Raw genomic sequence first — 16,315 nt, forward strand, 5'->3', positions numbered from 1 at the left:
CTTACATGTTCTGTTAAACTAAAAAGAGAAAAAGACATGATTGGTAGGAAACCAGTTACAATTTTTAAAGTTATAATTTATAGACATTTTAAGAAAATTTACCTGTTGAGAGTATGTTGACAGTCTGTGTGACTCATATATTTTAAACATATCTTTCCAATATATATATATTTTTAAATAGCCTACAATAAATGTGTTTTGCTCAGTTTTATTGTAAAAAGTCAAAATCTTAGTACAAATGTACATACAATAACAACTGTAATTGATTTTAAACTCAATGCAGTGAAGCTGCAGTTCAATCCAGACTACATGTTCATGATGAGGGATGGTGGAGGGTGTGCAACCTTTCCGAGGGGTGATGAAGATCACAGAGTGATGAAGGTGTGAGAAACGCTCAGTAAAACAACTGAATGTAAATGGGGGAAATGAGGAGAGAATTGTTGCTGATTTGCGCTATAATAATGTTAGAATGTAAGGAACTCAGCCTTATATAGACTGAATTCTCTTCTCACTCCAGCACAGTAGATGGCAGACTGGGTGGTTAGTTCACAACCCGCCATTAATCCCACAATAGAGGAAGACGAATGGTGTTCCCTCAGCCACAACAAAGAACTTATATTGACTCTTTGACCACAAGTAAAACATCTTGGTGAAATCTTCAGCTGGAGTCTATAAAGTGAGTTAGTTTTTATGTTGTAACAATTCATACTCATTTATAATAAACTGTTGTGCGCTGCGGCCTGGAGAGAAGTTGTGATGATGGGAGAAACGAAGCTTTTGTACACCGAATAAACTCGAAGTGAGTTTACTCTTTTTTGAACGATTCACTCTTTGGAAGCGCCGAACGCTGGCGACACCTGCCGGTCAGAACGGTGTAAATGCATCAAGAACAGCCCGAACATGTGTAATAATACCGTTTACAAACCAATAGCAAATGTTTTCATGAAACCGTTATCTATATAATCTACAAATCATTTAATATCTTAAATATGAAGCATATGTAGCTAGGATTTGTGTTCGCATCACTAGAGAGCGGAGAGTCACTACTGTTTAAACGGTGCTGTATCAGGCGAAAGTGTAAACAAGGCTTACGGCTAGGCTAATATGCTAAAAAGGTAAGCCTAAGCATCACACAGCTATTGACCTATTAAAATACTGTTAAACATGCATGTCTTCCCACAGGAGTAGAAGAAGCAAGCAGGAGGAATTACTCCAGGAGGAACTACTGACATATTATTGTAAAGATGGATTTTGAGGAAGAATCCTGCAGAATAAAAGATGAAGATACAGAGGAACAAATAGGTCAGTGTCCATTCTTGTTTCTTTATTGATAACCGCTGAAGAACATTAAGACTATAAACCCTCATTTACACAATTATATAAGCTGTAAAATAACATTAACTAGGAACAGGTATGAAAATACAAGATGAGTTTGGGAAAATGGATTTACTGGCACAATGTTGTATTGTAGATACATTTTCCCAAACTCATCTTGTATTTTCATACCTGTTCCTAGTTGATGTTATTTTACAGCTCATATAATGTCTTATAGTTTGTGTAATTTTAAGATGAGTTAGGGAAAATGCACCTAAAAACTTACTTTTATTTTAATCTTGAAATGTAATATGTTCGTTTTAGGTCTGATAGAACAAAGTGAAGTGGAGGAGAAACTCCATCAGTTTCAGAAACCTCAACAAAACACTCAAAGAAAAAAAGAGAAATGTTCTTTCATCTGCTCTCAGTGTGGAAAGAGCTTCGAAACTAAATCAAGCTTAAAGAAACACATGAGAATCCACACTGGAGAGAAACCCTTCACATGCCATCAGTGTGGAAAGAGCTTCACAACTAAATCAAGCTTGAAGATGCACATGAGAATCCACACCGGAGAGAAACCCTTCACATGCCATCAGTGTGGAAAGAGCTTCTCATGGGAAAGTAGTCTCAAAACTCATCTGCTGTTTCACTCAGGAAAAAAATCATTCTGCTGTGATCAGTGTGAAAAGAAATTTATTTTGAAAGCAGAACTGAAAAGACACATGAAAATTCATGCAGATGTGGAGCCTCACCTGTGTTCTGATTGTGGAAAGAGTTTTTCACAACTCCAATATTTAAAAATTCACCAGAGTATTCATACTGGTGTGAGACCTCATGTGTGCTTGGACTGTGGGAAAAACTTCACTAGATCCGGTGACTTAAAATCACACCAGAGAATTCATACTGGAGAGAAACCGTACAAGTGCTCACACTGTGGACAGAGTTTCGCTCATTTATCATCCTTGAAAGATCATGAGAGGATTCACACTGGAGAGAAACCGCACCAGTGCTCTTTATGTGGGAAGAGTTTCAGCCAATTATCTGGTCAACGAACTCATATGAAAAAGCATTGCCCAAAGTTGTGTAAGTGAGTGAAGTTCACATTCAGATCCATCACTTTAAAGAAAATTATTTGATATTCAGATTTGGCAAAAGGTGGAATTTCAACAGAATTACTTCATTTAAAGGGGACCTGTTATGCAAAATTCACTTTTACATGGTGTTTGAACATAAATGTGTGTCAGCAGTGTGTACACAACCACCCTATAACAAAAATCCACCACTCCTTTTTTTAATCCCCATAAATCATAAGCAGTGTTTCAGAACAAGCCATTTGCAGATTCTAGCTTTTGCTAGTCACACTGCATTATTATAGGGTCTATTTACCATAGACCCTTCCCTCAGTGAGCTGAACACAGTCTACTATGTTTTTCTCCTTGCCAGAGCATGTAACAGCAGGATTCAAGTAAGAATTGTATTCTTATTAAAGATATTTTAAAAAAATTCCAATCAAAAGCAGTGAGTGATTTTCTGTTTTTCTTTTGTTGTTTAATTCATATTAACAGCAGATATTGCAGTAGGTCCTGTATGATATTACTCGGCTTTCACTTTACTACACAGATCTAATATACTCATGTGATTTCTTTCCCTGCTGTTTACACAGACATAACTGACTGTTTATGAGAACTTTGCATGTTTTTGACATAACCTTGTGTGTATTTGACATTTTAAGCGTCCTGAAAGAGAGCTTAGTTTAATACTGATGTCTGACATCATGTACCGTCTACTATTTTAATGTAAATGAATGTGTATGTATGCGATGTGAGTTTATTGTAGCGGGGCGATGACTATGAGTAAGTTGAGTTAAATTTAAAAGTGCTATGGGTCTCGTGTGCACCTGGACCATAGCGGTAACAGAGGAGCAGCAAATTAAATGTGTTATTTAAATTAAATTAAATCCCCTTATTATGTTTTTGTTATGAGATGCTTCACACTCCAGTCCAGTTGATGGCGGTAATGCACCATAAGTTGGCTTGTCAACCGCCATTAAATCGTACAAGAAGAAGAAGAATCTAACAGTATTATGAAGGCGAATAGTGTTCCCTCACCCACAACAACCCACAAGTAAAACATCTTGGTGAAATTTTCAGCTGGAGTCTAACGTGAGTTAGTTTTTATGTTGTAACAATTCATACTCATTTATAATTTCCCTATGCACAGTCGTGCAGTAGTTTGGAGAGAGATGGTGATGATGGGAGAAACGGAGCTTTTCTGGCTGTTCACAACATGTCGCGTCTAAAAGTGCGTGGAAAACGCCGGCTGGGCCGTGAAACAATTCTCAGCTCTCCAATTCTGTCAATTTTATTACTAAATTAAAACAATAAATACCGGTTTGGTTTCGCTGTAATGCCTCAGTTCAAGCAGCACCGATTATCCGATTATTATTATCTCTTACCCTTTACTACTAGTTAATAGAAAATAAACACGAATCAACAGTAGGTAAGGATACAGTACAACTTACCGAAATGTATGTGCCTCATACATAATATTGATTAATCCGTGTTTTTCATCCTCGGAAAGAGGTCAATAAAACGAGAACAATGTCACATAACGTTACCTCAGGAAAGCCATTTGATGACCATAGCACGTAAAATTAGCTATAGAGAGGAGTAGTTACCTAAATATGTGCACTCTATTACACATTATTATAAGTTACATATTTTTCTTGAGAAAAATTAACATGTATCTACTGTACCTTAATATTTATCCAAATTAATCGATATTGAATCAAGAATTGAAGTCGTGACAAGCAATAATAAAAACAGTAGCCTACCAGTCATTGTACCATGTGAACTTTGCAACATGTTTTCACTTAACTTAATAAAATTATGTTTAGTTACCAAATGTTTTGGCAATCAAAATACACTTATTGTGATGCCATTTTTTTTTTTTACAAACCTAAAATCAGCCACTGCACCATATCTTAGCAAAAATAAGCTAACATGCTGTAGAAGGTTTATCAAATAAAGAGTTGCATGAGTTGCTTTAACCCTTTCATGCATGAATTTAAAATATGACAACCTCAATCAGGATTTTTTTCTATGTGTTTTTATTGCTCTTAGGGCATGATTTAATTTTTTACACATATTTTTCAAATAGATTTTCAGATGAGCAGTGTTTGGGGAAACGCATTACAAGTAACATGCATAACTCAATCAGATTACTTTTTGATGTAAGGAGTAAAGTAATGCATTACAAGTAACATGATACACTTGAGTTAATTTGAAAGCGAAAGTAAAATGCTCACTGCTGCACAGACATTGATCATTTTACTTTCGCTTTCAAATTAGCGCCAATTCAGGAGCGGCAATTCCTTGGTGGCTTCATTATCACAGGGTGGGTCAGTTGATTGTAAGGCCTATATATCTCTGTATCAAATGTGTTTTACCATTTGCCTGAAGAAGACCCAGTAGGGTTGAAACGTTGCCTTTTTTTTATTAAAATATGGGAGTAAGCAGTGTTGCGGACATTTCAATCTTTTCTATTCAGTAGTCCTTTTTGTCCAGCACCTGCCAGATGGTGGGATGTGCACACAATAATCTTAACATTCATTATTATTCTTAATGAAATACACAACAACAAAGCAGTACAATGCCAAACTCGCTTAAATAGGGACTCTTTCATTTCACTTTGAAACCAAATCTTGTCAGTCAAGAGTGAGGCGAAGTGAGGTGAAATCTGACTCCTTCTGCAGATCAGTGCTGTGACTCTCGTTCAGCTCACGCTGAATTGAGCAGACGCGTTCAGTTTTTAATTGTTGTGTCTGTTCTCTAACTGAACAAAATTATTATTATAAGTAATGCATTATGTAATCGGAATGACTTTTGTTGTTTCAAGTAAAGTAATCCGTTTCAATCAGATTACTTTTTGATGTTACGACTACGAGTAAAGTAATGCATTACAAGTAACATACATAGGATAGAAGGAATGGATGGATATTCCAGAGCAACTTGCCATTTCTGACTGGCCATCGGCCATCTTGATTTGAAGGAAAATAAAATTGACATGCAATGTTTTTCCATTTGGTGGCAATGCATAGGATGATGCACTAGGGTCCACTGTAGAGGTTGATGTACAACTATGCAATCAAAACCCATGCAAGAAAATGCTTTTTGAATAGCTGTCCACTGTAGTGACCTCAATGCGGGAAAGGGTTAAAACTGTAATTTTTAAAATAGGACCTTTCTTTATTTTATTTTATTTTATTTATTTAACAGGGACCATACAGTCAAACATAGTTACAATACAAAGCCTGTCCCTGGTTGGGCATTTCTAAGTATATTATAAAACAGATACATACAAATAAAAAACATTAACATTTCTTCAAACACACCCACACACACACACACACACACACACACACACTCACTCACAACCAGAACAACAATAATAATTAGAAATGGTTACAGTTTTGGTTCTACTGTACAGTTTTGGTTCTACTAACTTTTTTCATTTTTTCCTTTATCATGGTGGACATACTAAAGTTGACCACATTTAACATGTGAAAAAATAGACAATTAAAATAACCCAATTTGTTTTTCCTCCAAAGAAGTGATAACTGCTTTATGATATGTAATTTAATGACATTTTTCCAACTTTCATTTAAAGGGAAAGTAATCAAAAATAACAGTGTGGACAATAAATTGAAGGACATACAAAAAAATCTTTATTATGATTGTTAAAATAAATGTAATAATTGAAGAAAATATATACATTAGAGAGAATCATTACAGATACAACCCAAAAAATCATGTATTGTAAGTGTTGTATTAATCATGAAATTGGGATACACAGGCCTATGATCATCTGTTCGTCCATCTTGGCTGAGCTTTCAGTGTTACGGAAAGGGCTAAGCTCAGTTCTTGTCACATGACCTGCGATGACCTCTGATTAAAATACTGCAGTTACTGCAGGTATTCTGATTCTGATTTTTTCATCTCTCCACGGTGTAGAAAAAACGAGCGTGCTGCGACGTGGCTGTTTGAGCGCACAAAAGATTTGACGTGAATGGCCTCTAAGACAGCTTTAAAATTTATATTGTTCAACATTTTAAGGCAGTAAGATCATGATCTATACGAAGGACACAAAAGGAATCCCAGGACTGACACACTACACTATAGTTTAACTGTATGTTTTCTGTCAGCTGTATCAGGCGAAAGTGTAAACAAAGCTTATGGCTAGTCTAATATGCAAAAATGTTAAGCATCTGTTAAATGAACACACAGCTGTTGACATGTTAAAATACTGGGGAATATTCCCATCTTCCCACAGGAGAAGCAAGCAGGAGGAATTACTCCAGGAGAAACTACTGACATACTATTGTAAAGATGGAGTTTAAGGAAGAACCCTGCAGAATAAAAGATGAAGATATAGAGGAACAAATAGGTTGGTGTCCATTCTTGATACTTCATTAATAACTGCTATTAAACTACGGATTACTTTTATTTCAATCTTGAATTGTCTAATGTAATATGCTCGTTTTAGGTCTGATGGAACAACGTGAAGTGGTGGAGAAACTCCATCAGTTTCAGAAACCTCAACAAAACACTCAAAAGATGGAGTTTAAGGAAGAACCCTGCAGCATAAAATGTGAAGATACAGAGGAACAAATAGGTTGGTGTCCATTCTATATACTTCATTAATAATTAACCCTCTGGTGTCGGCTGTCGCTTTTTTTTCTTATCAGTGCAAAAGAGACTCAGAATACTCTGTTGATTGTACATCATTCAATCCTGTTAAGTGTCTTTTTTGTGTATACTTACAATAAAAATAAAATGTTGTTTTTTGCCAAATAAAGAACAATAAACATAATGCGAGTTCTGCCTTCTCTCTGTCAGTGAAGTCCATTCTGAAACGCGTCCGAAAATGAACTGTAACTCAGCGAATACTCAGTCACATGTCTTTATAAAGCTTGAATTCTCTTCTTTTAAATGAAGTAATTTATATAAAAAAAACAAACATTCTCTGTTTATGTAATCTGTATGAAAAGAGAGAGATGTCAGTCGTTCTCATTTCAGCTCATTATCTGCTAATGTGAACACGCCTACGGAGAGCGCGTGTTATTCAAACGCAAATGATCTGAGGCAATCCATGCAAACCTGTCAATGCCCACATCAACTCGATAAAACGCATCAAGTTTAATCAGATTAAAGGAGAAGTTCACTTTCAAAAAAACTTTTGCTGATAATTTACTCACCCCCATGTCATCCAAGATGTCCATGTCTTTCTTTCTTCAGTCGCAAAGAAATTAAGGTTTTTGATGAAAACATTCCAGGATTTCCCCCCATGTAATGGATTCTATTGGGACCCAAACGGTAGAAGGTCCAAATGACAGTTTAAGTGCAGCTTCAAAGGGCTTTAAACGATACCAGACGATGAATAAGGGTCTTATCTAGCGAAACGATCGGTCATTTCCAAAATAAATAAAAAAGTTTAAGTTTTATAAGCACAAACGCTCGCCTTGCTCTGTTCTGTGATGCGCGTTGAAGACGTCACGTAATACGCAATTACGTTGAAAAGGTCACGCTTGACGTGTTTACAAATGTGCGGAAGGAGGACCATATACACATTTTCAAATGTATTTGTGTCAGTTTATCGTTTAAAATGCCCATTTCGTGTGCGTATCCTGGGTGTTTTAATATTAAAAAGCCAAAAAGAACATTTTCTTCAGGACAGAAATTTTTCAAGCGTGACCTTTTCAACGTAATTGCGTATTACGTGACGTCACGAACGCGCATCACAGAACAGAGCAAGGCGAACATTTGTGCTTATAAAACTTAAACTTTTTTATTTATTTTGGAAATGACCGATCGTTTCGCTAGATAAGACCCTTATTCATCGTCTGGTATCGTTTAAAGCCCTTTGAAGCTGCACTTAAACTGTCATTTGGACCTTCTACCGTTTGGGTCCCAATAGAATCCATTACATGGGGGGAAATCCTGGAATGTTTTCATCAAAAACCTTAATTTCTTTGCGACTGAAGAAAGAAAGACATGGACATCTTGGATGACATGGGGGTGAGTAAATTATCAGCAAAAGTTTTTTTGAAAGTGAACTTCTCCTTTAATGTACTTTACGTCATCTTGCTACGCTGTGAGGAATAATACTATCGTAATAATAATCCTGGGAAATTTACCACAGAAGTGCTGGTTTAGTTTCACTTCGAGGAGCAACGGATCCAGCTGAGGACTGTGAATAGTAAGTTCTTTATTCTTAAGTGCTTTGTTCTAATCGCGATATGGAATAGTGTCTGTAAGCCGCAAAAAAAGACTTTTTAAATATGAATCGCGTGTCTGTGTGTGAATGAATGAACTGCACAGATGTAGTAAACAACAGCGCGCATCTGTGCCATTCATTCACTCTCGCACTTGCATTAGTAAACATGTTATTTTTACATAAACACATCTATTAGTTTAGCTTTTACCAAACTATATTGCTATACTGAGATGAGTAAAAATCGACTGAAATATGTTGAAATAAAATTTGTATAAGCAACGTATTAAACTGCAAATTAACATTTATAAGCTAATATATCATAAAAATGATATGTTACAGATGAAATATGAATGTTTATACAAGATTTCGTTGATTAGTTTTGGAAAGATTATAACGTTTTTACTGTAAAAAAGACTACTGCCACATCAAATAAGCTTTTGTTCGCCAATTTCTGCTCATATGATAAATATATAGTATGGGATGTTTGTCAAAAATAAAGTAGATATATTGAATTATCAAACTAATGAATCCTTAACTTTGAAATACATATGACAAAATGTATACTTTTTACAAAGAAAGATTACACTTGAAATATTATTAAAATTGTAATTGTTGTTGTAATTGTAACCTTTTTAATAAAATAGCAAAAAATATATTAACAAGGTGAATCTAAACAAAACAAAATCTAAATCAGTTAATATAAGCCTTCTCATTAAATTATTTTTATTGTGTTTTATTAGTGACCAATTTGGGGAGAGGATACATATTCCAAAACTTTCTGAAAATACAGTATGAGAATTAACTGCACAGTTACTAGAAATGTTTACCTTGGATATTATACAATTTGCATGCATAAAATTGTGGAAAAAGATTTTTTTTTTTCAAGATGATTCCAACTCCAACTTTGAACTAATTCTGTAGACAATATATATTCTTTCTTGTGGTACCCTCTCAGTGACACACCTGAATGAAAGGCTCATTATACAAGTCATTGTCTTCTCAGGTGTGAATCACAGCATTATTCATGATCATTCACGCCCCCACGCATATTGTGTTTCCAAACAAAAAGTGTCTTACAAAATTTAAATCAATGTATTGTTTTATGTGAATGATTAGGCAGGATGATTTTCAGATCATTTTGAAGCAAAAACTTTGTGGCCTTATTTCGGATCTTTATTTTTTTTTTTTTTTTTATAACCGTGCATAAACATTATTCTCTCAAAAATTCTCTAAATATAGTGTAATGACACCTTTGCCATTAATATATAAGCAACTGAATAAAGCACAAATGTCAGGGCATGTCAAAACATCTCAAGGACCCCCAAAACACCTTAGACCCCAGAGGGTTAAACTAGGGATTACTTTTTCAATCTCGAATTTGTCTAATGTAATATGTTCGTTATAGGTCTGATGGAACACAGTGAAGAAGTGGAGGTGAAACACCATCAGTTTCAGAAACTGAAGAAGAGGAAGAAACTTCAAAGAGGAAAAAAATGTTCTTTCACCTGCTCTCAGTGTGGAAAGAGCTTCAAAACTAAACCAGGCTTGAAGATGCACATGAGAATCCACACCGGAGAGAAACCCTTCACATGCCATCAGTGTGGAAAGAGCTTCCCATGGGCATGTAATCTCAAAACTCACCTGCTGATTCACTCAGGAAAAAGATCATTCGGCTGTGATCAGTGTGACAAGACATTTATTTTGTCTGAGCACCTGAAAAGACACATGAAAATTCATGCAGATTTGGAGCCTCATGTGTGTTCTGTTTGTGGAAAGAGTTTTTCACTGCTCGAATTTTTGAAACAGCATGAGATTATTCATTCTGGTGTGAGACCTTATGTGTGCTTGGACTGTGGGAAGAAGTTTACTAGATCCAATGACTTAAAAACACACCAGAGGATTCATACTGGAGAAAAACCGTACAAGTGCTCACACTGTGGACAGAGTTTCGCTCAGTCAGGTGACATGAAAGCTCATGAGAGAATTCATACTGGAGAGAAGCCGCACAAGTGCTCACACTGTGGAAAGAGTTTCACTCGGTCAGGAACCTTGAAAGATCATGAAAAAATTCATACTGGAGAGAAACCGTACAAGTGCTCACACTGTGGACAGAGTTTCACTCGGTCAGGAACCTTGAGAGATCATGAGAGAATTCATACCGGAGAGAAACCGTACAAGTGCTCACACTGTGGACAGAGTTTCTCTATGTCAGGAACATTGAAAGATCATGAGAGAATTCATACTGGAGAGAGACCGTACAAGTGCGCTTCATGTGGGAAGAGTTTCACCACTTTATCTCATCAACGGACTCATGAGAAAAAGCATTGTCCAAAGTTATCTAAGTGAGCAAAGTTCACATTCACAAGTAAATAATTTGATATTCATGTAACCCCCTAGACTTCTACACTGTTAAACATTACTTCATATAACTTGCATATGACATTGTAGTTTCCCTGTAGGGGTCGCTATGTGTTGTATCAGGTTGAGGTCAGGGCTCTGTGCAGGCCAGTCAAGTTCCTCAACACCAAACTCGCTCATCCATGTCTTTATGGACCTTGCTTTGTGCACTGGTGTGAAGACATGTTGGAACAGGAACATCCCCAAACTGTTCCCACAAAGTTGGGATCATGAAATTGTCCAAAATGTCTTGGTATGCTGAAGCATTAAGAGTTCCTTTCACTGGAACTAAGGGACCAAGCCCAACCCCTAAAAAACAACCCCACACCATAATCCCCCCTCCACCAAACTTGGCACAAAGCAGTCAGGCAAGAACCATTCTCCTGGCAACCACAAAACCCAGATTCATCAATCCAGAGAACACATCTCCACTTCCCTAGAGTCCAGTGGCGGATGCAGCTGCTCGGCCATAGAAACCCGTACCATGAAGCTCTCTACACACTGTTCTTGAGCTAATCTGAAGGCCATGTGAAGTTTGGAGGTCTGTAGCTATTGACTCTGCAGAAAGTTGGTGATATCTGCGCACTGTGCGCCTCCGCATGCACTGAGCACTGTGATTTTACGTGGCCTACCACTTCGTGGCTGAGTTGCTGTTGTTCCCAATTGACCCTTCGCAGGGAGTTTGATTGACAGGCGATCTGACCAATCATAATCCGCCGAATCCGCCATTTTTGTCTGACTAAGCAGTCAGGAGAGTTAGTAGATTAACATTGGAGGATTTGGACTTGAAAAACTGTGTGTACTGACGTCTTTCCGTGGTTAAGGGGGTCATCGGATGCAAAATTCATTTTTATATGGTGTTTGCATATAAATGTGTCTTTGCAGTGTGCGGACACAACCACCATACAATAAAAACAATCCTTTCACTCCTTTTTTTATTAAAACCTCAAAAAGCCTAAACACTCAATAATCAAGCCATTTGGATTTTCTGAGCAATATGATGTCAAATTGCTCCGCCCACGACCGCGGACAGACTGTCCTGTATTAGCATATTTCCGCCCTCAGCCATTTGTATACTGTCCGCCAAGACAGCACTTTACTTGTCTTGTGTCGACACGCCCCATGGAAGAGAGGGGTGGGGTGAGCAGTTGCTCATTATCATTTAAAAAGACATGCACCGAAACGGGTCACTGTGAACAGAGCCGTTTTTGAGGAGGTAAAAAGCGTGTTGTTTTACACAACAATTGAGGAATTTTAACCAAAGTGTGTTTACATGAAGACCCTAAAGAATCATACCAACTTGTGGAAAATGGGCATCCGATGACCCCTTTGAACAACATTCCTTCTTCTGTTCAATCATGTTTATTTGATGCTATAAATTAACTAGAAGGAAGAGATGATCGGTTCACGAGCAGCTTTAAGAGGCTCTACAGCGATCTGTCAGACATATTAAAGAGCCACAAAACGGTATTTATTGTTTAAATTTCTTTAAAAAATGACCAAATTTGAAAGGTGAGACTTTGTTTCATGTCAAAAGTAACCTGGTCTGTCCTGTCTGTCAGCGCGTTGTCAGTGTCCTCTCTGCTCCACGATGTATTTTTCGCTGCGTGAGAACATGTTGTGGCGTTAGAGTGGCGTGGCTCGTCGGACATAGCAACAGTAACTAAAGGGGGCGGGTCTTTGCGAATGGTCAATTGCTTCCACTTTGTTATAATACCACTAACAGTTGACTGTGGAATATTTAGTAGTGAGGAAATTTCACGAATGGCACAGGTGGCAACCTCACGGTACCACGCTTGAATTCATTGAGCTCCTGAGAGCGACCCATACTTTCACAAATGTTTGTAGAAGTGTCTGCATGCCTAGGTGCTTGATTGGAGGTCATAGAGGTGATTGGAACACCCAAATTCAATGATTTGGTGGGGTGTCCCAATACTTTTGGCAATATAGTGTTTGTTTGAACTTAATAAAAATTGTTGGCGTATGTTCATGGGTTTCAAAAGGAATTCTAAATTCTATTAAATTCAACATGCGACTGAACCTCCTGTTGTGTTCCTACAAGTACATTGGTATTCACATACTAAGGACTCATGTGGATACAATTTGACGCATGTATTTTCAGCGAAGACCACACAATAATGTTTTATTTTATCAGGCAGTTATGGAGAGCATAATTAGAAATGGCATTACGGTATGGTTGGGTAATCTTCCGGTTCAAGCAAAGTCTTAGCTTGCACACCTGGTAAAATAACAATGAAGACCATAGGGAAAAGGAAAAGTCATTATATGAACAAGGAAGAACATAACATTTTAGGTTACCCATCACACCTATTATGAATTGTTGCCCTCTGGAAGACTGTACAGATGTAGGTACAAACGCTCTAAAAATATTTTATACCCACCTTAATTAAAACGTGAAACAACAAATGTTATTTAATTAATGCAAGGCTAGGTATAGGGACTTGTGTTTTTAATAAGGAGTTATGCATGTGTATATATATATATATATATATATATATATATATATATATATATATATATATATATATAGTTTATGGATCAACATATTGTCAGTGTAAACATTGGGTTCCTGGCAAATTTCCTTTTGGGGATAATAAAGTGTTTTTCATTTCATTACAATAAAATTTGTTTTACAGCTGCCATATTGTGGTTAAATCTGTAATAAACCATATCTCATGTAAGATCAACACAAAAATCAGCTACAGTTGTGGTCATAAGTTTACATTTCCTTTGCAGAATCTGCAAAATGTCAAAAACTTAATAAAAAAAAGAGGGATCATTATTTTCTAATGAATGTTTTTTATTTAGTATTTTTCTGAAGAATAGTGGACAGTTTAACTGCTCAGGACAAACAAGCGCCTCATGAATAACTATCATAAAACATAAAAACAGTTGTTGATCCTCCAGGTAACGACACAATATGAAGATTCAAGTGAATGCAAACTCTTGAATTGGGTCATTTGTGTAAATTCAGTAATCAGGGAATTGTTTCTAAATGACTGTTTGATGAAATCACTGAAAACATGATAATTGAGAGCAATTGTAAGTGTGATGATCATCTGCTAAATGAGCAACAACGACCACAATTCACTCCTTCAGTCAGTGAAGCTCCCACAGCCGTTCATGAGAGTTTAAATGCTGGGAATATTCCCATCTTCCCACAGGAGTAGAAGAAGCAAGCAGGAGGAATTACTCCAGGAGAAACTACTGACATACTATTGTAAAGATGGAGATTAAGGAAGAACCCTGCAGAATAAAAGATGAAGATACAGAGGAACAAATAGGTTGGTGTCCATTCTTGATACTTTATTAACATTAAGACTATTAACCCTCATTTACAAAATTATAGGAGCTGTAAAATAACTTTTAACTAGGAAGTAGGAACAGATATGAAAATGCATTTATAGTCACACAGAAGTTGTATTGATGCATTTCTTGTTTTTTCATATCTTTTAGTTTGTTATTTCAAGATGAGTTGGGGAAAATGCATTTGCGGTCACATAGTTGGCAAGACTTGATGACATATTATAATTGCAGAAGTACTTTTAGCACCTGATAACCAAAAATTAAATACCTGAGCCATGGTTGCTTTTTGTTATTAAACTGGGCATTACTTTTATTTAAATCTTGAATTGTCTAAATTAAAATGTTTGTTTTAGGTCGGATGGAACAAAGTGAAGTGGAGGAGAAACACCATCAGTTTCAGAAACCTCAACAAAACACTCAAAGAGGAGGAGAGAAATGTTCTTGCACCTGCTCTCAGTGTGGAATGAGCTTCACAGCTAAATCAAGCTTGAAGAAACACATGAGAATCCACACCGGAGAGAAACCCTTCACATGCCGTCAGTGTGGAAAGAGCTTCACATGGGCCACTAGTCTCAAAACTCATCTGCTGATTCACTCAGGAAAAAGATCATTCGGCTGTGATCAGTGTGACAAGACATTTATTGTGGAAGCAAACCTGAAAAGACACATGAACATTCATACAGATGAAAAGCCTCATGTGTGTTCTGTGTGTGGAAAGAGTTTTTTACTGCTCGAAATTTTAAAACAGCATGAGATTATTCATACTGGTGTGAGACCTTATCTGTGCTTTGACTGTGGGAAGACCTTCATTAGATTCAGTGACTTAAGATCTCATCAGAGAGTTCATACTGGAGAGAAACCGTACAAGTGCTCACACTGTGAAAAGAGTTTCTCTCATTTATCATCCTTGAAAGATCATGAGAGAGTTCACACCGGAGAGAAACCGCACCAGTGCTCTTCATGTGGGAAGAGTTTCAGCCGATCATCTAGTCTATGGACTCATGAGAAAAAGTGTTGTCTAAAGTTGTGTAAATGAGCAAAGTTCACATTCAGATCCATCACTTAAAATAGTCTGATATTCGGATAAATAAAACGGTGTAATTTCTTGCAGATTATCGTATAGCCAGCAACTTACATATTGTTTATAATTTGTTATAACCTTGTTCTTATTGAGTGACTTAAATTTATTTCAGTTCAAAGGGTTTCAACATTGTATTCATGGTTATTTAACCCTGCAGTGATAAATCAATATTTTAAAATATTTTTTTTTGACTGGATGTTTTTCCAATTTACTTTCTTTCAAAAACAATTGACATAAATATCCACACCACTGAGATCAGAACACTGAACAGTGTCTGTGAATAAAATACCTGTTTTACAGCTGTCATCTAGTGGTTAAATTATGAACTAACACTAAAATAAATTTTAACGACATGGACTTTGATCAACAATATGGTAAAAGTCAAATGAAAATAAAAGTCCTTAAACAGAATTCATATTTGGAAAGAATTTGTCTTCTTTGGAAACATGTCACGTTGTTTTGGTAGTGACAAAAGGAAACACATAATCCTTTATTTGTGGAAAATATAAACAAAATTTGAGTACAGTTATGCAAATCATTAGTATTTTAGTATGTTTCAGTAGTGTTTTAGTTATGTGAGTTAAAATTCTGTAGTGTAATGTGGCCGCTACCAAAACATCACTGTCACTACCGTAAATGTGCCACGACCGAAACATGGGATGTTTTGTCCAAAAGTAAGTATATTGAATTATCAACTAAGACAGTGGTTCTCAATTCCAGTCCTCGTGATCCACTGCTCTGCACATTTTGTATGTCTCTCTTATCTGACACACTCAGTTCAGTTCATGGAGTCTCTCCTAATGAGCTGATGATCTGGTTCAGGTGTGTTAAATAAGGGAGACATACAAAATGTGCAGAGCAGTGGGTCACGAGGACTGGAATTGAGAACCACTGAACTAAGATGTTATTATAATGTTTGGT

The 16,315-nt window shown here is 36.5% G+C and overlaps 1 protein-coding gene across 6 annotated transcripts; it reads left to right on the top strand.

Annotated features, from left to right (window-relative positions):
* The first annotated feature begins 119 nt into the window (after positions 1–119).
* On the top strand, positions 120–15,696 carry LOC311097221 (uncharacterized protein). Of its 6 annotated transcripts, XM_084136768.1 has the most exons (6): positions 3,357–3,476; positions 6,646–6,759; positions 6,859–6,987; positions 9,995–10,931; positions 14,172–14,291; positions 14,667–15,696. In XM_084136768.1, the coding sequence occupies exons 2-5, from the start codon at positions 6,702–6,704 to the stop codon at positions 14,242–14,244; spliced, it is 1,197 nt and encodes a 398-aa protein (XP_083992894.1). In that variant the 5' UTR covers positions 3,357–3,476; positions 6,646–6,701; the 3' UTR covers positions 14,245–14,291; positions 14,667–15,696. The 6 variants fall into 6 exon arrangements, with proteins under 6 accessions (XP_083992896.1, XP_083992897.1, XP_083992899.1 ...); XM_084136770.1 differs by lacking the exons at positions 3,357–3,476; positions 6,646–6,759; positions 14,172–14,291; positions 14,667–15,696 and adding exons at positions 120–676; positions 1,183–1,302 and having other exon boundaries at positions 9,995–13,499; XM_084136771.1 differs by lacking the exons at positions 3,357–3,476; positions 6,646–6,759; positions 14,172–14,291; positions 14,667–15,696 and adding exons at positions 691–799; positions 1,183–1,302 and having other exon boundaries at positions 9,995–13,499.
* Positions 15,697–16,315: the final 619 nt, after the last annotated feature.

The sequence above is a fragment of the Abramis brama genome (genome assembly GCF_963993115.1).
Source record: "Abramis brama genome assembly, chromosome: 15".
Taxonomy (NCBI): Eukaryota; Metazoa; Chordata; class Actinopteri; order Cypriniformes; family Leuciscidae; genus Abramis; species Abramis brama.